Raw genomic sequence first — 24,185 nt, 5'->3', positions numbered from 1 at the left:
CCGTTTGGGGCGACGTATCCCAGCTTGTTCGTATCTTTGTGGCGTTGACGATAGACACAAACAAACAAAGGACGATTATTGAGGAAATAAGTGTCAGCTGGTACACCTTAAATCAATCAGTCTCGCAGTCAGACCGATTAGCCCCATGCAGTCACGATGCATCCAACACTCTGTTCCTCTGCCCAGATGTGCCGACACTCATCTGTGTCGGCCAAATAGAATGGAGATTGGAACGCTGACAAAATGCCTAACATTCCATCCCACCTAAAGCCTCCACACCCAGTTCTTCCGCCAGTCTGCCAGTTAAAGGGACAGATCAATATTTTAGGAGCGTGTCCTATTGAAATCTGTGAATGCCTATATAGCATTTGACAGGGACCATTTGAACCAGAGGAAGCTTGAGAGTGGAACCCCCCTCAGAGGACCCCACATTGAGAACCACTGGTCTAACTAACTGGTCTCTTCTCCCTCTCTAGATCTTCCCCGGTAACACCGACAACAACGTCCACAAAAAGAACGTCTTTGAGCCTCCCTTCTTCGCCCGCTTCGTGCGTGTCCTCCCGTGGGCGTGGCACGAGCGCATCACCCTGCGAATTGAGCTTCTGGGCTGTAACGAGTAGCCCCACCCCTTGACCTCTCCCCTCCTCCTCTACCTCCTCCTCCTCCTCTCACCTCCTCCACCCTCTCTCCTCTCCCCCTGCCCCTTCCTTTCTTGAGCCACGCCTGCACTGCCTTGCTCTCAGCCCTAGGGGGCAGCAAACCCCTGAGTACCACATGGCTGGTTAGAGGGTGGAGAGTTTACCCTGAACCACTGACACCTGGATCTCTGTTGGGGGTGAAATCCTCACATCCCATGGTGATGTTTCATGTTTTTACGTTTACATGGTTCTCTATGTTCCTTTATGAACCTTAAGGATCGTAAAAACCCATTAAAATCCCATCATGTAAAAAAAAATTATCTTTAGATGAGGATGTTTTGAAAAGTCAACAATTTTGGGGATGATAGTTTTTTTGTCCGTCGACAGCGATATACACCTTCTGTTCCACCATTCCTTAAGTTGATCACTCGTCTATTTTACTGAAGGAAGGGAGTAAGTGGTAATGTAGTGGTGTGGTTGTTAGACCAATACAGCTCTCAGATCTGTGATCACTTCATAGTGGTGTGATTTAGACCAATCCAGCCCTCATAGATCAGACCGATCAGAGTAGGGCTGAGAGGTACACCGAATATAAAGGCACACCGTCATAGATCCATGCAAAGGTATGGGATTTTACTATACTATACAAGATGTATACATGCAAATAAATAAAATAATAATAATACATACTGTACATTTTTTGTTAATCAAACATTTAGACCATCGAAGAAAATAGACCATTTAAAATGAAATAGCACCAGGACAACTGTATTATTGCAAGATAACAACATACAAAATATGTCCTATCACATTATAATTTGTACTGGAAATCAAATACCGCTATACAATCAAAACTAAGACAAATATCATGACATGATGTTTTGACCATATACCGCCCAGCCCTAGGCCGGAGTTAGATATTATTTAACCTGTTTTTCATTCAGAGTCGTGTGCGTATGTGTGCAGGGGACCTTGTCCCTGGTCAGCGGCCAGGGGTAACGGTGTACTGCTGTGTCAGTTGGTGCTGAATGAACTCTGACCCTGAATCAGTCCTACCTAGGCTGAAGACAGAACCTCCAAGACCCACGGCTGATGATGTATAAAGACGGCTCCAAACATCTATAGCTCACACCCCTCGAAAGACACTGAACCGTGTACCGGCAGCGCGCAGTAAACCGTTGGCTTGAGAAGGTTCTAAAGAAGGCCTATCCCAACCTATTTACCTACAGCAGTATTTGAGAATGAACGCTACCACTGCTAACTGCAATTTCTGTGTACGTTTTAAAATCGATTGAATTGAGAGAATCCATCACGACCTTGAGTTCTAGTATTTCCCTGCAATGGGTTGGAAGGAATTAAGTATTAAATATTGTTATTATTTGGCTTAGCTTCTTTTGAGGGCAACATCCATGGTGTGACCATTAGAATCCATGTTAAAAAATATATATATTGTTTTTACGATTTAGTCACGTTTATAGTGTTACAGTAGTTGCCTATTCATTATGCTAAATGCATCATTCAAGTTTATAATATACTATCTCAAGTGCAGGGAGATTAGCTAACCAATAAGTAGTGTGTCTCGAGAAATATTTAGGATTCTGTGACAAATGTGATTCTACTATCAGCGTGGTGTTGTCCATTGTCCCTGCGCTCCTTCACTCTGTTACTGTCATAACAGTGTATAATCATAGTAATTAATTTATTACTAAAAGACATCGGAAAATAAGAGAGAAAAAAAGCCTTTTGGAAGTTGATTGGATTGTTGACGGATGTCTCAGTTTAAGGCAGATCTGCTGCCACTGTACATGCTACTGAAAGGCTAGTCATTATCACACACATCAGAAAACACATCACCCAACACCCAGTTCACCCCCTTTTTTAATTAATGGCACTTTTCACATTTGATGTTTTTGTCTTGTTTTAGATTTTTGGAATATTGTGAAACACAAAAAAGATTAAAAAAAGATATATATAATTATTCAATGAAGAACAGCAGTGAATATATTGTATTGGTATTATTATTATTATTATTATTATTATTATTATTATTATTATTATTATTATTATTATTATTATTATTATTATAAGAGGGAAAAATATGATTAAATGTGTCTTTCTTCCAGTGGCATAGAACATATTGTCTCCATACATTATCACATGGAGCTTTGAAAGGTTGGGGGAAAAGTCCCACATTTCGGCAGTCTAGTGGCGTCACATAATGTAAATATATAAGCTGTACTTTTAGTTTTTGTTCGGTTTTTTTTGTTACAATCATTTGTTCAGGTGAGCTACTGTAAATGCTTGCAGCAGCAGACACAACCTTTGCCATCCATTTAGTCACAACGGTCCAAAAATATGCGGCACATTCATAGCTGCGCTCCCACTGATAAGACTGTACAAGAGAAATCTAATTAAAACTGATTTTTTACGCTTGCACTGGACATGTTACACAATCCGGCATAATACTCTGCATATAGCTACCCCCCAGTCACAGTATTCCAAATACCCCATGAATTATGAATTATGGGCTTGTGCAATATTATAACCTATTTTGTTTGCGAAGAACGAATATGAATCCGACCCGGGTCGCTGGAAAGCGGGGGCAGTATCCTCGTAAATGCATGTGGATAGCAAAGGCACCGAGAGGTGGGGAATGGATGGTGTCAAACACTGTACAATGTTGTGTTATTGTCGCAGACGGTTCCAAAAGAAGTTAACGATGTTATCCTGTGTCTGCATGCGTTGTATTGACTATGATTTCTCAGTTACAGTTTTTGATTTATAGTTGACATAGGTTGTTGTTGTTTTTTTTCTAGCTGTTTTCAACAAGATTCAAGTTATTGCAGATATTCTGTTTTCTTGTTCAGGTTTTCTGATTGATTTCACGTGTTTTCATGGTATTATTATTATGATAGTTCATTTCTTGCTATGCTGACGTTAGACCTGACAGTATTTTTGACTGGATTTGGTGCGTTTTCTTTATGTATGTGTTTCTTAAGACGATTCCCTTAAGTTTGGCCTTTGTATCTTTTAAGATGAAAAATAAATAAGAGTTTAAATACAGACTGTCTGCATAATTTTTTGTTTTTTTATTTACTTGTATTAGGTGAAATTAATTAATGCTAAGACTTAAAGAGGCACTGACAGTTATTTAATCTTTTGAGATTGAATGAAAACTTGTTTGAATATGGCCATCAGTGATGCCATCAGGGACATTGAAGCCTCATGAAGGAAATACAGCTCCATGAACATCACTGGTGGCCATATTCAAAATTGTTTACTGTCAATAACTATCAAACTAAATTAATGTGTGCTAAACTGGATGTTGAGATTATAAAAATGTGTAATTTTTTTTTTGGGTGAAGTGCCCCTTTAATATGACATGAACCACAAGGCTGAATCCATTGTAGATATTTTCAATTTAAAAGAGGTAGGATCAAAAGGCTACGGATTGTAGGTCAATTTGCCTATTTAACATTTAGACACCCTGGGGCCCCTAATCCTCCCACCCCACACACACACACACTGTGACACTATTCTCCAGCGGCTAGATTCTAATGGTATCAATTTACCCACAGAGGACACCTTGACATTTCATCCTCTTTGGAGGTAAATATTGTAAAGATTGCACCAGCCACATATAGAGGTGTAATCTCTTCGTAAGACTGCAGGTACACACAGACAATCGCGTGGATATAAATTCACATTCTGACAGCATGCCAGGTTTGAATCCTTGTATTTGATATTGTGTGGTTACTGTATTCTCAGCCATATGTGGTTGGCTAGTTTGCTTCATTTTGTCTTTGCATTTTTCTAACAAAGGAGAAAGTATCTGTTTGGTATCTTCCTTCTAAAATCCAACATAGATGCCACCTTATCGCCTATACAGTATATTTAGGGTGACCATATTTTCAAACCCATAAACTGAGACACTCAGTTGACTATTAGAATAAGCTTCACTGCCTTGTGGTTTGAGGCTTTGACAGGTGCCTCCTGGAGATCCTCAGAAAAGGCTTTCTCTTCAGCGTGACAGCTAGCTAGCTACAGTATACAATACTAGATTCTGTCAGAAAGAGACACAGGCATATGCCCAAAGCATCATACATGCAGAAACAGCCTGACATTGATTGATGCACATACAGACAAATCAGTGTTGAATTCATACGTGTGGTGCATTGTTGAGGTTTTTCTATTGGTTAAAACCGGGACAAGTTGGTAGTGAATGTTGAAAATCGGGACGTATTAGCGTTTTACAGATATTTGTTGGGACTTGGGACAAAGCTTGAAACCGGGACAATCCCTGACAAACTGGGACGTCTGGTCACCATAAGTATATACACCTCGCCTCGCGTTGTGATGACTGAGGTAGTAAATACTAGGCCATTAACATGTAAGGCCTGTCCTCCCATATAATTTCCATGTAGCTGCAATACAGTCAACAGCACAGCTTCCCCTCTGAGTCCCCGCAGCAGCTGTAGTGTGGGACGGCTTAATGACAGCGCTCTGCTGTGCATCTCAGTTGTAGTCCCCTATTGCCCTTTCTTGTTTACCGCTTGTAAGAAGGCATTTCACAGCAAGCCAATGCTGAAGAGAAAGATCTGATTGTCGGTATTTAGTGAGTGTGTGTTGATGGACATTCCCCCTGGAGTTGAAGTTGCCATATTGGTTTGTTTGTACCTTTGTAACACAGCTGTGTTGTTTTCTGTGCAGGCTAGCACTGTTGCTGGCTTTATGTTTCCAGTTAATTTACTAACAAACCTAACTCATCTACTCATCCGCATCTCAGTTGAATATATCCCATTTCTCAGGAGATTCTAGGCCTACTCTGATATTCTTTCTTTCTTTCTTTCTTTCTTTCTTTCTTTCTTTCTTTCTTTCTTTCTTTCTTTCTTTCTTTCTTTCTTTCTTTCTTTCTTTCTTTCTTTCTTTCTTTCTTTCTTTCTTTCTTTACTATTTCCTTCCTTCGTTCCTTTCTTCCTTCCTTTCCTTTTTTACTATTTCCTTCCTTTCTTTCTTTACTATTACAAATATCCTTTAGAGCGGGCTGGAGTCTAGACCAAACATATACCAGCCATAGCCAAACCACTAACAACATTTTACCTGGTGTTGATATACCTCCTACCTGTGTCTGGTGTTGCAGTTTTTCTCAATTGTTTAAACACGTTTTCTTAAACTATAGCTCAATTTCTCAAAACACAAAACTGAAAAGAGTTAACCATGTTGTCAAAACTCCACGAATGTGAAATTAAACACTGCACTCAAAACGGATTATTTCCACCTAAACACACAGCGCGAATATCTCTTACAGAACACTGGCGTGAACATTTTAAAATGGTAAATGGCTGCTTTCTTATAGCGCGTTTATCCAAAGCGCTTTAAAAAAATTTACTCACATTTTTACCCATTCACTCACACACCGACGGTGGAGGCAACCATGCAAGGTGCCAACCTGCTCATCTGGGAGCTAGGGGTTAAGTATCTTGCTCAAGGACACATTGACACACTGCCCGGGAGGAGCGGGAATCGAACCGGGAACCTCCGGATTGCCAGACGACTGCTCTATCTCCCGAGCCACTGTCGCCCCATAAAACACTACCATCACATCCTGTTATATGTTTTGGCTTCTTGAGGCCATGTTCAAAATCAGTGCACACACATATTAAAAAAAAAGATAAAACAAATGTGTTACTGTAATAAAAAGGTTTTTCATAGGCCCACAATAATTTCTTTTATAAAAGCATAACATTTTCTCCAATACAGTAGAGGTCACCCAGGGCCTTATCTTACAGTTTTTCACAATTGCTAAAACACATTTCACGAAACTGCCCTCCCTTTACCAAAACTCTAAACACAAAACACTTTTCTCAAGCTACATACACAAAACCTCACATTCTCTTTTCAAAACCAAACTATCACTGGGGCGACAGAAATCCGGAGGTTCCCGGTTAAATTCCCGCTCCTCCCGGGCAGTGTGTTGATGTGTCCTTGAGCAAGATACCCCTAATTGCTCCCGATGAGCAGGTTGGCACCTTGCATGGTTGCCTCCTCCGTCGTTGTGTGAATGTGTGAGTGAATGGGTAAAATGTGAGGAACAAATTGTAAAGCGCTTTGGATAAAAGCGCTATATGAAAAAGCGCTATATAAAAAAGCAGCCATTTACCATTTACCATCACACCAAAACAGTTGCTCAAAAGCCAACTTTGACACCAAAGTCCCTCTCAAGGCCTGCAAAAATGTAAACGGTACTATAAGCATCATCGATACAAACAAATAATTGAAAACACAATGTTCAGAATGTGAGAATGTTCTTTTTACAGTTTCACAACTGCCAGGACACACATTTAGAAACCTTTGTATCTGTTCTCAAAATATATGTATTGGGCATTTATAGATTTGTGTGTTTCATAGGAATAGTATGTAAATTAAGAAAATACAGTTATCACAACTCAATGCAGAAATGTGTAAACACTACGGAGGATCCATTACACACAACATTACATGTAAAAGTGTAAAACACAATGTGATATTTATTTTACAGTAATTATTACATAACTCCACAATCATAAATATGTCACTGTTTTATTTTTTTTGATCCACTTTTTCTCCCATTGTAAATTTTTTCTCCCATCCCAATTTCGTATCATCCAATTCAACCCTCCCCTGTCTCGAACGCTGTTTCATGCCTCCCACAAGCCGGCTGCAATGTGGACTAAGTCATACATAGCACGAGTCCCCTCCGAACAGCAGTCGCATCTTTTCACCTGCGCGGCGCGATCTTTCAGCGTCAGGGGTCTGCGCTTTGGAGGGGCGCCGCCCCCATCGCTTCCTGATTCTACTGCGCAGGCGCACCAACCGACCTGTAGGAGTCGCTGTCCACAACGCCCGATCCCCACCCATCAGTTTCCCACCCCCTAATACTGCCAATGTGTATTAGTACGGACGACCAGCTAAACTGAAAGCAATGTGGAGCGCTGGGCTCGAACAGGCGAACCCAGCGTCTCCGGTATTCGTGGTGAGCGCCTTGCCCACTGCACCACGTAGCCGCTCAATATGTCACTGTTTTTTGTAAGCAATTTGAATACAGTAACAGTATACACATTGGAAAGATGACCTATACATGTACGATATAGGCCTACTATACTGTAAGATAATTAAGAAAATACAGTTATCACGACTCAATGCAAAAATGTGTAAACACTAGGCCTACAGATGATCCATTACACACCCCCAAAGAAGAAAAGGAAAATCCTTCAGCAAACTGCACTCTGCACATGGCCTATATAAGTGTGGTCACATCATTTGCAACAAGTGTCATTTTGAGTTGTTGTGTTCATTGTGTTCAACTTTTGTTTACTGTGGCTATCATTTTGCATCACGTGAGCTTCAATGTGCACATTTGATCAGAGTTTTTTGCAACATGTGTTTTAGCAAGACAACATGTGTTTAGAGCTATGAGAAAAGGGGATTGAGTTTTGTGAATTGTGTCTACAGGTGAAATGTGTTCTTAACACTTTAATCGCTATGGGTAAAATTCATAATTTACCATCCCTCGCCAGCTCTATTTGTCTATGGAGAAGTTCCCCTTCTTTGCAGGGCTATAACTTTTTAAATTCTATTGCTAAATTGCCATTATTATGGCCCATTCAATGTCCTATATGTATTGTTCAGGGTGTAGCAACGTTAAACTTTTTCATTCACATATTCATACTAAAATATGGTCTAAAGTATACGTATGTTTTTATCGTTTTCTGCAGCTTTCTTCAGAACGTGATTTATAGCCCCAAATGCATTATATTGATGATCAAATACAGTTTGGTAGGAATCTGTGCGAGATAAAAAATTTAAACTGCACGTACTTCTAGAAGTTTCTACGCATCATCTGATGATGACCGGATGGGCGGGGGATCGTTTATAATTCCGTGGGCAGTGTTAGATGATTCATCCAGAGTGGGTCATATGTTCATCAGATCAGTTAGTATAGAAAACGTTAGAAAATAACGCTGAATCTTACCGTGGCTTCCTCGCGCCGCTGGCAGATGAGCGTGGAACAGATTTTTTTCTATTATGGGATGTAGAAATGCCCGATCCATTTCCAGGTTGTATAATAGTATATACGTCCAAATAACGTTGTTTATTGAGTTAGGGCGAGCGATCTATTATCCAGTGTTTGAAGATGGAGTCGCGGGAGCTATAGCGAGTGGCCGGACCACATATGGATGAGCACTACCGGTTCAAAGGTTAATGTCCGGTTGGCGATCTGCCGATCGGCCACCAGATGGCGCTCTTGAACCGCTAGAGAGTTGAGAGGAGATCAGCAGTGTATCTCAGGGCTCCGGAAAGGAAATATGATTTCGATGAAATATTGACATCAAAGACGAGTTACGGCGTCTTCGGCAGAATGAGCATGGCTCGGAATGACGTGAAAACTCGTCCGCGGCGATCATAGTGTTAATCTGGTTTTGGCAAATGGGGGCTAGTTTTATTAAATGTGTTTAGGGAGCTGGTCATTTGGTTTAGAGTATTGTGTTTTGTGCTTTAGCAATTGTGAAAAACTGCATGCTATGACACATGAATGAAGTGTTTTGCCAATTGAGTTTAAACAGGTGAGAAGTGAGTTAAACTACTTGGTAATTAGGTGTTGTTTTGAAGGCTGTTAACAGAATTCGGCTATAGGGCGACAATAATGTGGTCGAGGCATGGTTTCTATCTTGAGCCTTAACTGGCGTGGTTTATTATTCACATGGCAGAGCAGTAACACTACAGGTCTTCTCTCACTGAGAGACTGGGGGAAAGAGAAAGAAGTGGGAGGAGACACCATTATTTATACTCGCCACCTGGCGGTGTTCCTGAGTGTCTCCGCCTAGAGCGCCCTCTAGTGGAAACAGTTATATATGCAGTTAGACAGTTACTAGTGTAAACAGTTATATGCAGTTAGACAGTTACTAACAATCCTACACAGAACCTCTGCCTTCAACAAAGGCCAGTGTTTTCCAGGTGAACAAAGTGTGATAAATGATGCAATATGTGTTAAGAGTTTTGCAAACATGTGATTTAGAATTTGTATTTGAGTGAAAACAAAGGAATTGTGATTAGAGTCTTTGTTGCTGTGCTTTGTGTGAAGAGTTTGAGCTGTAGTTTCAAGAAACATGTTTAAACAAGTGATGAAAAGCTGTAATATACCACCTCCCTGTGGCTGGTGTTAATATACCACCTCCCTGTGGCTGGTGTTAATATACCTCCCTGTGGCTGGTGTTAATATACCTCCCTGTGGCTGGTGTTAATATACCATCTCCCTGTGGCTGGTGTTAATATACCACCTCCCTGTAGCTGGTGTTAATATACCTCCCTATAGCTGGTGTTAATATACCTCCCTGTAGCTGGTGTTAATATACCTCCCTGTGGCTGGTGTTAATATACCTCCCTGTGGCTGGTGTTAATATACCTCCCTGTAGCTGGTGTTAATATACCTCCCTGTAGCTGGTGTTAATATACCTCCCTGTGGCTGGTGTTAATATACCATCTCCCTGTGGCTGGTGTTAATATACCTCCCTGTAGCTGGTGTTAATATACCTCCCTGTGGCTGGTGTTAATATACCACCTCCCTGTGGCTGGTGTTAATATACCTCCCTGTAGCTGGTGTTAATATACCACCTCCCTGTAGCTGGTGTTAATATACCTCCCTGTGGCTGGTGTTAATATACCTCCCTGTAGCTGGTGTTAATATACCACCTCCCTGTAGCTGGTGTTAATATACCACCTCCCTGTAGCTGGTGTTAATATACCTCCCTGTGGCTGGTGTTAATATACCTCCCTGTAGCTGGTGTTAATATACCTCCCTGTAGCTGGTGTTAATATACCTCCCTGTGGCTGGTGTTAATATATCTCCCTGTAGCTGGTGTTAATATACCTCCCTGTAGCTGGTGTTAATATACCTCCCTGTAGCTGGTGTTAATATACCTCCCTGTAGCTGGTGTTAATATACCTCCCTGTGGCTGGTGTTAATATACCTCCCTGTAGCTGGTGTTAATATACCTCCCTGTAGCTGGTGTTAATATACCACCTCCCTGTAGCTGGTGTTAATATACCTCCCTGTAGCTGGTGTTAATATACCACCTCCCTGTAGCTGGTGTTAATATACCTCCCTGTAGCTGGTGTTAATATACCACCTCCCTGTGGCTGGTGTTAATATACCTCCCTGTGGCTGGTGTTAATATACCTCCCTGTAGCTGGTGTTAATATACCACCTCCCTGTAGCTGGTGTTAATATACCACCTCCCTGTAGCTGGTGTTAATATACCACCTCCCTGTAGCTGGTGTTAATATACCTCCCTGTAGCTGGTGTTAATATACCTCCCTGTAGCTGGTGTTAATATACCTCCCTGTAGCTGGTGTTAATATACCACCTCCCTGTAGCTGGTGTTAATATACCTCCCTGTGGCTGGTGTTAATATACCACCTCCCTGTAGCTGGTGTTAATATACCACCTCCCTGTAGCTGGTGTTAATATACCTCCCTGTAGCTGGTGTTAATATACCTCCCTGTAGCTGGTGTTAATATACCTCCCTGTAGCTGGTGTTAATATACCTCCCTGTGGCTGGTGTTAATATACCACCCTGTAGCTGGTGTTAATATACCTCCCTGTAGCTGGTGTTAATATACCACCTCCCTGTGGCTGGTGTTAATATACCACCCTGTAGCTGGTGTTAATATACCTCCCTGTAGCTGGTGTTAATATACCACCTCCCTGTAGCTGGTGTTAATATACCACCTCCCTGTAGCTGGTGTTAATATACCTCCCTGTAGCTGGTGTTAATATACCTCCCTGTGGCTGGTGTTAATATACCTCCCTGTAGCTGGTGTTAATATACCACCTCCCTGTAGCTGGTGTTAATATACCTCCCTGTAGCTGGTGTTAATATACCTCCCTGTAGCTGGTGTTAATATACCTCCCTGTAGCTGGTGTTAATATACCTCCCTGTAGCTGGTGTTAATATACCTCCCTGTAGCTGGTGTTAATATACCTCCCTGTAGCTGGTGTTAATATACCACCTCCCTGTAGCTGGTGTTAATATACCTCCCTGTAGCTGGTGTTAATATACCACCTCCCTGTAGCTGGTGTTAATATACCTCCCTGTAGCTGGTGTTAATATACCACCTCCCTGTGGCTGGTGTTAATATACCTCCCTGTAGCTGGTGTTAATATACCTCCCTGTAGCTGGTGTTAATATACCACCTCCCTGTGGCTGGTGTTAATATACCTCCCTGTAGCTGGTGTTAATATACCACCTCCCTGTAGCTGGTGTTAATATACCTCCCTGTGGCTGGTGTTAATATACCTCCCTGTTAGCTGGTGTTAATATACCACCTCCCTGTAGCTGGTGTTAATATACCTCCCTGTGGCTGGTGTTAATATACCTCCCTGTAGCTGGTGTTAATATACCACCTCCCTGTAGCTGGTGTTAATATACCACCTCCCTGTAGCTGGTGTTAATATACCTCCCTGTAGCTGGTGTTAATATACCTCCCTGTAGCTGGTGTTAATATACCTCCCTGTGGCTGGTGTTAATATACCTCCCTGTGGATTGTGTTAATATACCACCTCCCTCTGGTGGATACAGATCAGCTAGCCTAGCCAGCTAGCTAGGTGCCAAAAACACCTCTCCCAGAGTTATAAGCTAGGCTAGTGGTCCATATCCGCCTCCATAAATGTATGCTAAGCTAGGCTAGCTTGCAGCCGGATAGCTTTTTACTGAACGTACAGAGAGGAAATTGGTATCTATCTTCTTATCTGACTCTGGAGAATACGGTAGGCGCATTTCCCATAATGTCGGCATGTTCCTTTAATATACCTCCTCCCGCTCCCTGTCTCTGAGAGCAGCAGCTTCTAGCTGTGTTTTGCTGGCTGACAGCTGGACCGGGGGAAAGAGAGAGAGAGGGGGCATGGGGCCAAACAAGGCAGGAAAAGAGAGGGAGAGCCCTGGGGTCCTCTTCAGGAAGGATTCACTCCTGGAAAACAACTGCTATTTTAAACCAGGTACAGTATGTGCCAACACTTTCAAGAATAACAAGAATAAGCCCATTTTAGAGAGGGTAGAAACACAGTTTTATTTCTCCTTGGGCGAACATTAACATTAAAGGGGACCTACTGTGAAAATAGCTTTTTCCTGCATGTTGCATTGTTTTTACAGAATGAGGGGCTGTCCCAACACTGAGAACATTTTACATATGTGCATTGTGGCTTTTCTGCAGTAATAATGTATGTGTGTGTGAAGATATTTGAAAATGTGCGTGTACAATTCATTTTATGCTATTGCTGGATCTTGAATCATATTCTACCTGCAACATCTCATCTGAAAGTTGGATCTGAATTACATTCGATGGTACAGGTTTGCACACCACTGCTAGATAATTATCATATTTGTATGAATCTGGGACTACAAGGTCGGGACACAGACCTGTTTGGACTCAGCTAAAATGGAGAGCTGGATTAAGAAACCCCTTTAGTGGCACTCCAGGATAATCAGCGGAGATTTGGGGTACATCATTTACTCTGCTTGATGGCTTTTTGTAGGAACAGAATGTTGCAAAAAATTATTTGAAGCCCATCATCTGTAGCCACTAGAAGGGCTCATTGAACAATTTCGGGGGAGAGCGCGGACAATTTGGACAACAGGTAGAGGACCCAGTGTTTTGTGTCACAACACAAAAATCTACCTGCAGGCTACATCCTTGGACAACACAAAAAGAGGTTGAAAGTGTGTGAAGTGAAATTACAGTGTTGTTTTATTACGGTTCATTTTGGCGCCCATTTCTTTTTTAAATGACATGAAAGAGAGCCAGCCTGTCATCCTCGCTCCTTCATTTTGAGCTGATGTTGGTCTCTTATTGAAAACCATCCTCTCTCTAATCATGAATTCACACACACACACACACACAGTTTGTGACTAAACCTTCACTCTATCACACAGTGACCTCATCCTGACAGGATCAACCACATGCTCTTTAATCAAACCACCAGGTGTGGAAGTGATACACAGTTCCCCTGGTTAGGTCTCCTCCATTAGGGCTTTTATTTCACCTCCTGCTCATGACCCCTCCGTTTTTGTCCCCAGCCCCGCTGTATTTAACACATTTGTGCCCATGACGCTGTCTTCCTTACAGGAGGTCATTGGCAAAATGAAGCCATCGGGCTCCCCAGACGATGCTGTTCCACCTCGACTCTTTAAGGAAGTCTTCCCAGCTGTTGGGCCTACTGTACTTAACATTATACAGTAGATAGCAGCCTGTCCTCTGGTGTGGTCCCGGCACTTTTTAAACATGCGGTTGTGCAGCCCCTGATCAAGAAGCCTGGGCTTGATCCTGCAGCCATGTCATACTTTAGGCCCATCTCTAAACTGCCATTTTTATCAAAGATCCTCGAGAAAATTGTCTATAGCCTACTCAGCTAATGAATTTTTTAAACGAGCACAATATTCTCGAGGTTTTCCAATCTGGTTTTAAATCCCTGCACAGCACTGAGTCTGCACTTTTAAGAGTTTTTAAATGACATCTTTTTAGCTACTGATTCCAGTGACTGTGTTGTCCTGGTCCTTTTAGACCTGTCGGCCGCATTCGACACGGTGGACCATGAGATTTTAATTGCCCGCCTTGAACAGTGGGTGGGCATCAGAGGCATAGCCCTTAAATGGTTCAAGTCCTACGTGGCAGATCGATCTTTTTGTGTTAGGCTCGAGGACTCTGTGTCCTCTACTGCCCCCCTATTGTATGGTGTACCCCAGGGCTCGATACTTAGTAGTATCGATACTTGTAGTGCCTACAACTAGGCGTACTGTAAGCTCAGGGGGGACCGTGCCTTCTCCGTTGTCGCCCCCAAAATGTGGAACGAGCTGCCGCTGCAGATTAGGCAGGCCTCATCACTGCCCCGTTTCAAAAGCCTCCTTAAGACCCACCTTTTCTCTCTGGCTTTCGACACCATGTAGCTTGTTGATTTTATGATCTTATTGTTTTACTGTGTTATTGTTGTATCGTTTTGTTACTGTGTCCTTTGCTTTTAAATATTTTTTAAGTACTCTGATCTATTTAAAATTGTATTGCTGCCTATGTTTACCCCTTTTTTTCTCTTTTTGGTACTTTTTTAATCTATTTTTAGTGCTGCTTATAGTTTCTTTTAATATGCTCCCTGTAGTGAAGCTCTTGGTGGTTAGGAAATGTAGTCAACGACACGGGGTGTCTAGTCAGGACACGGGAGGCAGGAACGGTCTTTGAGGAGTTTTATTATCAATCATCAGACAGGTGCACAGGCAATTGCTACTTCTATTTCCCATTAACACGGTGGGAGTGTGTGAGAGTGTGTGTGGTTCTAAATGTGGAGGAAACAAAGACATCGGCGTTACTAATACTTATTAATCAGTCTGTTATATACTATACAATATACTGTCGCTACAAGTAACATAAACCTCATGAGTGGAACTAACAATGGGGATAAGCAGTGCTTTTCCTATACTAGTCACCGGGGTAAACAGTGCTAAACAGGTACTAAATACTACAATCAACAATATAGATTATACTCAATAGGCTAGATTGTCACTATAAGCATACTGGTAAATTGCTTACTATAAGCCTTAACTATATAAGTCACCAACAATAAAGCGTCCTCATTATACACATATTTAGCACTTGTACTTGTGATCAGGGACACGCACACAGACTTAAGGGGAACCAACTAAGCCCACTGTAATATATAGATGCTGACTATCGACTGACATGTCTGGGCATGTCTGAGAGGCATCCAGCTGCAGACCAGCGCCCCACTGTCTTAAGCGTCCAGCTGCAGACCAGCACCCCACAGTCTTTATGTCTGCCCAGTCCTTGGGCCTTTTGTACACTCCCTCTGTAGAGCACTTTGTGCCCCTGTGGCTGTTAAAGCGCTTTATAAATAAAGTTGGATTGGATTGGATTACCCTGGTAGACTTGTAGGCCTCCTCTGGTAAAAGTGTTCCATTCAAGGTTCTACACAAAAGTATTTGATATTGAATGAATTTAACGATATAATTTGTAATGTTGTTGTAAACAGCAACCTCTAGTCAAAACAGCGTGTCGGTTGAAGTTTTGTAACTCAAATCTTTGATCTGTAAAAAAAAACTACAGTTGCCATCTGCCCCCAACAAACTGTACATTTAATGGACTTGTGTTATTGTGACTGTATAGGGAGGTGTGTGGTTACGTCATTGTTGTTTCCGACCAGTCCACCTCGCTTGAAATTGCAATGTATTTCCAATGGACACATTTCTAAGTCGTCTCGTTTAAAACAAATAAAGCATGAACATTGGCATGGTGTACCGTTCTGTGTGTATTCATCCACAATCTACAGTATAGCTCAACATGAAATAATTTGCAATTAATCGTAAAATAATTACGTATAATTTTATTTCAATCAAAAATGCTTAAACGGGGACTTCCGGTCTGCGACGTTCTGGTGAGCAGCCACATGAAAGAGCTCCCGGTCAATGAATATAAAAAAAAAGTAGATTCGAGGACAAAAGAAAGAAGGAAGAAGAATGAACACGAGGACAAATGAAAGAAAATGAAGTAAATACACCGATGGAAAAGACTCAACACGAGGCAATGATGCAACAGGTAGAACAAGCTATAGCGGGACGCTGAATGTCAGTGCAGAGAAGCTACAGGCTAACATACAAACTAGCTTACAAGCTAACATAGAGGCTAACCAGGCCACCACGCAGATTGGATTAGGAGCAATGTGGAGCATACAATGTAACACTGAAAAATCCAACGGAGGTGGCAATGAAGCATCGGAGCTATGTAGAAATAAAGAAAATTCAGAAAAAGAAAGGAACCAGGTCCCAACAACGTGCAGGAGGCGGCGAGGGACACGGCGCGGAGAGGATGGAAGGTGCCGGGAGGGGAAGGAGAGAGACCTACGGCCTAGGCATACGCTGACGCAGAGGATGGAGAGGGCGCGCAGGTGGACCAGAACCGAGAGACGAGGACGAGGAGAGAAGGACGGGAGGAGGAAAAGAGGGGACCTGAACTGATTCAAAGCAGATCAACTATGAAGAACGACAAAGGGACACGAGAAAGGGGCATGAAGGGCCACAGTGATCGAAGGAAAGATACAAGACAAAATCAACGTGGAAGAGTACCCAATACAAACATACACACGGGGGACCTGGGGATGAGAATAGATGCAATAGAGGAAAGATAATTACCCCAAGAAGTATAAAACTATAACACCAGAATTTAGAATAATTAACACTATGATTTACAATACACACGTTATAGACAAACGATTTGAAATGTATTTTAAAAAGGGACACGCTGATTAGGAAACATATTGGGGAATAATACACAATGGACTGGTATGAAGGAACTACAGGATTACACGTGACACACAATACAAATGAACATGAGCATAAGAAAGACAAATTCAGAACATTGACCGGGAGCTCTGAGGCCGTCCACAGAACGAATGTTGGACTTATATAGTGCGCACTTCGCCAATAGGGGGAGCCCTCTCACTAGGAGAGCCATTACTCCTCACCCTTCCAACGGGTAACAGAGGGATACGATTAAGATCCTCTAACACGGGGCGCCCCAGTGGCAAACCACATACTGTAGCGCGCTCAGCCGCGACACGGCCGACCCGGGTTCGACTCCCGAACCCGTCGTTATTTGCCGAATGTCTTCCCCCCACTCTGTCTCCCATTCCTCCTCTGTCTCTCCCTACTGGACTGCCCAGTAGAAATAAAGCGATAAAACGGCAAAAAATGTATCTTTAAAAAAGATCCTCTAACACCATGGGAGCACCAATGTTGTCTTTTTTCTTGAGTTATGTTAGAATCTGAGTTATGTTAGAATAGCAGTTGCTTTAAATGTGCACATGGACATTTGTGAAGGACAAGAATTCAAAATGTTGGACAATAATAGAGGCTTGGAGAATCTCCATTGGGGATATCTCCATCACTAGGGGGGGGGGGGGCTTCTCCCTAGGAGAGCTGATTCCCCTCCAAACCGCCAACGGGGGCAAAAAGTGCTAACCATATAGCTTATTTTATTTTCATTTCATTTTTTCTTATTGTGTTTTCAGTTTTATTTTTTAAGTCATGTTAGCATAAATGTATATAGTGATATCGGTGACATGGGAGGTACAGAAGTGGGCAGGCTGAGTTCAGTGGGGGGGAATGGCAGGGGGAGGAGCCATCGTTCCGGCGGTTCGACCGGGAGAGGGGGGCTTTGCGTGTTGTGGGATCGGTATGGGTGGGGTGGGGTTTCCTGGGGCCCTCGGCCGCCGTGGCCTGGGCGGTCTGGTCACCCGGCCGGGGGGACACCGGGCTTGGGGTTGCGGGGGGTCGGGGGGCCATTGAGGCGTGGTGCTTTGGCCGTCTGCGGCCCTGGGCTTGGGGTTCTCGTGGGCCGGGGGCCTGGCGGTCGGGCGGGGGCGGGTGGGGGCTCTGGGTGCTCGGCTCTGCGCATGGTGGACCAGGATATGGGGGTGTTCTGTTTCTCGGGGAGGATGGCGGGAGGGAGGGGTTTCTCTTATGGGGGTCAGACCGGCTGAGCTTTGCCCAGTGGGGTCTTGTGTGTTGCGGAGTCGATGTGCGGGGGGTTGGGTTCTCGTGGCATGGGAGGTAGCGGGCTTGGCTCGGTGGCAGGGAGTCCCCTTCCCTCTCCTCTACTGGGCCTGGCCCAATTAATTCAAGGGACCCGTGTCGCTGGGGGCCCAGCTCCGCGCGTATCGGCCTGGGATATGGGGGCTACGGGCTTAACTCAGTGGGGGGGGATGTCGGGCGGGGGGGCATCGTCTCCGCGGTTCGGCCCGGGAGGGTGGGGTCTTGTATGTTGCGGTCGTTGTGCGTGGGGCCGGGTGCTTGGTGACATGGGAGGTAGCGGGCTTGGCTCGGTGGGGGGGGAGTACCTTCCCTCTCTCCTCTACTGAGCCTGGCCCAATAAAAAAATAAATGCAATAGAAGGGAACTCATTTTGTGCAAAAATGGAAAGCTTGCCAATGTTCATGAGGCGGAATTATTACAATAGCCGATAATACATTTTCCAAACGATAAATCCCTATACGGGTGGACCGTGCAGGGAAACTAAAGTGACGTCAGACTACACCTCCCTATTATGTTCCTTGTGGCTATGTTTTGAGTTGGTTTGATTTATTGTTGCTTCATTGTTCTTGTGTCTATACAGGCTGTGGAAACAAATTACCTCTGAGGAGGATAATAGATTATCTTTATCTATCTATCGATCTATCTATCTATATATCTATCTATTTAATTTATTATAGTGTGAATATCTAGACCTCTCCAGCAATAGCAACCCCTCCCCCTATCCCCACTCAACTCCAACCCACACACATCAGACCAAAACTAAAAATGTAAACAAAATGCAGTACCAAGCGGGGCTCATATGACTAGAGGTCGCTGTTTGATGGCATTACAGCTTCTACCTTTACGTAAATATCCTGATAGAATAGTAGGCCTTCTCTGGTAAAAGTGAAATGGTTAAATTCAAGGTTCAACAAGTATAAAAGTATTAGGTATTGAATGAACTTAAGTCTCCAAAGTCATAGTACAGAAATAGAATGCATTATTGCACTTCAATGGTTAACCCTTTCACTACCACACTACAGAAGGTTAAAGGGATATTTCACTTTAGTAGAGCAGTGTCAGCAGTCTTACCTCTACATAAAGCTAGTGACCACTGCTGTTCCTGTTGTCCGCTGTCAACACCACCATTCCTCCCAGGTGTCAGGCTCCTCATTCACTTCTATTCATTTTGGGGATCTAGTCTAAATATCATACTACTGAAGAATAATCAAATGACTGCTGTGCCGATTTTAATAAAGTAGACAATTATGGGTAAAAGTTTTTTTTGGCATTTGATGTCTTTCCAGATTTATAAAATAAAAGCAGATCCAGTCAATTTGTTATAGCTTTGAGTGTGCTGTGTATCTTTACCTTGCATGACCCATTACCATGGTTACGTGCTGGAAGAAAGATTCTAAGTATTCTGTGAGAAGTTGACAGTTGTTTTTTGTTTTTATTAAGGATCCCCATTAGCTGGTGCCATGGCTCCCAGCTAGTCTTCCTGGGGTCCACACAACACAATACATAAAACAGTTAATGCATAGATCAATACAAAAGATAAAAACAAGGATTTAGTATATAGCAAAATAAGATACTTTCACAGATGCTATAGATAGAAATAAAAAACAAAACAATTAACTAAAAACATACAATAAATATACATTTTTAAAGATACAAAATGAGAACTTGTAGGCTAATAGGCAAAAACCCATACACAAATGCAATACACATTAAGGCAACAACTGTAATTGAGATTTGAGTTTCTTTTTAAAAATCGATTTACTAAAAGTGTAGAGATAACTAGGTAGGTTGTTCCAGAGTGTTATGCACCTATAAATAAAAGACCGCTTTAAAGCATTGGTTCTAGGACGAGGGAGTACAAACTGACCATTTCTGGCCCCTCTAGTATTATGGTCTTGTATAGAGCTATGTAAACAAGTTGCTCAAACACAAAATATGGTGTCTTGCTGTTAATGACTGATTTACACAATACAAGTGAGTTAGACGATAACCTTTTTTCAACTGTGAGCCAGGAGAGACCAGCATGCATACGGTTGACATTGGACCTTAGTGAGCAACCCAAAGCCAACTGTGCTGCCCTGTTCTGGACTACCTGTAGTCTCCTGATCTCACCTTTGGTGGCAGATGACCAGATCACCGAACAATAATCAACATGACACAGGACTAGACTCTGAATAATCTGACGTAGAAGAGGACGATCAACAAAAGAAGCACATTTTCTAACAATGCCTACAGATCTTCCCATCTTTGAGACAATGTTAGTGATGTGGTTTGACCAAGATAGAGTACTATCCAGTGTCACTCCCAGGAGCTTAATGCTTTCAACTTGCTTAACGATGGAGTTACATGAATTTAAAATAAGCTTTGGGTTACAAGACAATCCATGCCTCGATCCAAACACCATGCTTTTTGTCTTAGAGATGTTCAGTACAAGCCTGTTAGCTACTATCCAATCATTCACATCATTTAGTTCTCTGCTCAGGACTTCATTAAGCATACCATTTGGTCAAATTACACCTTAAATGAGAAATTCCTTTACTGATAATTAGAAAATTGCAACATTAGCTCAAAGAAACAAGTACCTTTGACTAAGACAAATAATATTACATCGAATAATATTGCTGTAGAGTTTGTTTATATTTCAGAAGTATTATATTTAGACCGAAATTATATTTTGGAAGTGAATGAGGAGGAATGGTGGTGTTGACAGCGGATGACATGGACAGCAGCTTAGATGACCTTACATAGAGGTAAGACTGCTGATTTTTGGCAAGCTCTACTAAAGAGAAGTATCCCTTTAAGAGCGTTCTTTCCTGGATGTGCTGACCTCCAAAGGTCAAAGTGGTCGGTCTTTTCATGCTGCCTCCGATTACTTCATCTTAACGACGTTGACAGGCTTGAATTCTGAAAGTGCATTGAGTAAAAGTACTTAGTTACTTCCCACCCCTGCAAACCATAACATACAAATGTGTCTGCAAGGGAAAGTTGCAAGCTCTTCAATGAAACCACACATACACGCACGCACGCACACGCACGCGCACACACGCACGCGCGCACGCACGCACGTGCACGTGCACACACACGCACGCACGCACGCACGCACGCACGCACGCACGCACGCACGCACGCACGCACACACGCACGCACACACACACAAGCACACCCCTTTCAAGTTGTTTTTATCTTGGGTCCCCATCCAAGCCCAAATCAAGGTCCCTGAACCTGAATGCTGACGGCTGCAGAAATTACCCCCCCCCCCCCCCCTCCCCAGTCACCCAGCAGTTCACAGGGATGGTGGTATTCAGGGCCCCGGGCCAAAGCCTTTCATCTGGGGCTCTGGGAACAGCACAGGCTTGGCCTCTTCAAACGCAGTTGGGAGATAAAGCCTGAGAGACAGACAGACAGACAGACAGACAGACAGACAGACAGCGGAAGGTAAATGCTTGTCACACAGTGGTTAAACGGTGGTGTTAGAGGGTAATTCCGCTTATTAATCAAGGGGTCAATTCTCTTTCATTTAAATTTAAACAGGAATCAAAGCCAATTTTTCCAGTGAAGCGTTCGTGGTTACTCAATAAGTTGGATGTTTTCAGCATTTCTGAGAACCACATTCTCAATTAATTGAATTGCAAGGGAATAAACCCCTGTCCTATAACAGAGATTATTCTTTTCAATCTAGACACTATTTTTGCCCATGATCTGCCATCATAATGGTTGATTCTGACCAATATCTTGTCAATGGGATCACATCAGGAGCTGTAGAGAGCATCTTGACTGGAAACATCACTGCCTGGTATGGAAACAGCACGGCACAAGACAAGAAGGCCCTACAGAGAGTGGTGCGCTCAGCCGAGCGTACCACGGGTATTGCACTACCTCCCCTGCAGGTTCTATACAACAAGAGGTGCAAATCCAGAGCCTGCAGGATAATGAAAGACCCCCACCACCCCAATAACAGCCTGTTCCAGCTGCTGAGGTCAGGCAGACGCCTGCGAACCCCAGCTACTAGGACAGAGAGGCTTAGGCTCAGCTTCTTCCCCCAGGCCATCAGAGTCCTGAACAATGAACATTGAGTACCACTGTAACACTTTAGCATGAGCGGGCACACACTCAGGCCGCACGCACCCTCACTTATTGCCAAAAGGAAAGGCCACTTTAAATTAGTATTAGCAACAGTAACAGTGTATTGCACTACTATTACTACTACTGTTAACTGTTAACTGTTACCCGTTATTGCACAAATTTATTGTTACCTGCTACCTGTTATTGCACAATTTTATTGCTAAAATTTTTGTATTGGATTCTATTATATGTTGTACCAATTGCACATCGTTGCGGGCAAGACCACCCGCATTTCATTGTATATCCGTATGCCGTGACAAATAAAACTCTTGACTTGACTTGACTTGACTTGACGTCATGTCTTCACTCGGGTTACTTAATGCTGTCTGTTATTCGTTGTTGTTTCCATATTGATTGGAGGTTTGAGTGTAAAGAGAGTTGAATGAAGCTTTCCCAAATCTTCGATACCCACCATTGAAGTGCCCTTGAGCAAGGCACAAGTGGAGCTGCTCAGTGGCCAACAGTGTCAGACTGTGGTTGTACTGGGCAGCTCACAGGTGCGAATGTGTGAAGCAAGGTGATGAAAAACAGCATCCGTGCTTCACTGCTCAGCAAAGGTTAAATAATTATGTAAAAATAAAACGAAAAATAAATACCGTAACTATACTGTATACTGTGTTGCTAACGCTTTTATCCAAAATGACTTACAAATTGTGTATAAGTCAGCAGTAGTATAGGTATTGTAGCATAGTACATAGTAGATAGTTGTATAGCCATAGTAGCATAGTACATCATTGTAAAAGACAGTGGGTTACGGTTAGGGTTAGTGTGTTTTTAGTCAACAGCGGAGACTTGGATGGGTTTCAGCTGTCCTGACTGTAATTTGTCAAAGACCGTCCACCAAACAAGTTCCAATCTGAAGGAGGGTGAATGGTCCCGTCATCGTTGGGAAAAGTGGTGGGTGTTTAGAGTGCGGGACAGTGGGTGGGGATGGAGAATGAGAGAGAGAGGAGCTCTGTGGAGATTAGGAGGAAGATTAGGATAAATGGAAGGAGACGAAAGGGGAGGGGGCGTGGGTGTTGTTGAAGGTGAGGGAGGCTTTGTGTCAGGGGGGGGGGGGGGGTGACGTGGGATGAAGGTTCAGAGAGATAAGGTTCCTCTGTTCCATCAGTGGGGGGTGGAGAGTTGGCCCTCGACTGAGGTTTTTAAAGAGAAGACAGCTGCTAATCCTCCCGTGTTTATTGAGTCGTATGTGACGGTTCAACTGGAGGTCTGTGTCAGGTGTCTAACACGGGAGCGAATGAGCGTTGAGGACCAGTTAGGCTAATGACATAATTTCCACATCATCAATGCAATGCTATTCCATGACAGTACAAATTCTACAGTGCAGTGAGTGCACACACAATTATTAATCCTACAACACATCACCATCAGAGCATATCATTTTGCTTGAGGAGAGAAGCCACAATACAGTCTGTACACACTGTAATGCAATAGCATTGTATTGATTGCGTGACTAATTCTATCCCAGGACGCAATGATGTCATTGATTTGTCCCTATAGACCTTTTTAGAAGAATTGCATTACTAGGGGAAGAGCTTGGGGAACAGCTTGGGTTCCTGTCAGCTATTGTATTAGGAAACATTGCAACAGGAAACAACAGGGCCCCCTTCGAATATTTTTATTGTCAAAAGGGTTAAACAAAAGCTTAAACAAGTGCTTTATAGGAGGGCGGCTGGGTATCGCAGCGGACTAAGTGTCTGCCTACCACCGCAGAGACACTGGTATCGAATCCAGCTGTCAGCGGTACCTCCGGCTTGGTCGGTCGTCCATACTAACCAATTGGCAGTGTTAG

The 24,185-nt window shown here is 43.1% G+C and overlaps 1 protein-coding gene across 1 annotated transcript in view; it reads left to right on the top strand.

The window, feature by feature from the left end:
* Positions 1 to 3,701, top strand: part of mfge8b (milk fat globule EGF and factor V/VIII domain containing b) — a 73,478-nt gene extending 69,777 nt beyond the window's left edge. Inside the window, 1 exon segment of the mRNA XM_084335060.1 lies at positions 477 to 3,701. Within this exon segment, the coding sequence (XP_084191186.1) occupies positions 477 to 620 (144 nt within the window). The 3' untranslated portion in view covers positions 621 to 3,701.
* Positions 3,702 to 24,185: the final 20,484 nt, after the last annotated feature.

The sequence above is a fragment of the Notolepis coatsorum genome, assembly GCF_963971535.1.
Source record: "Notolepis coatsorum genome assembly, chromosome: 18".
Taxonomy (NCBI): domain Eukaryota; kingdom Metazoa; phylum Chordata; class Actinopteri; order Aulopiformes; family Paralepididae; genus Notolepis; species Notolepis coatsorum.
The sequence above is the reverse complement of the archived record's forward strand: the minus strand, read 5'-3'. Positions and strand labels throughout refer to the sequence as shown.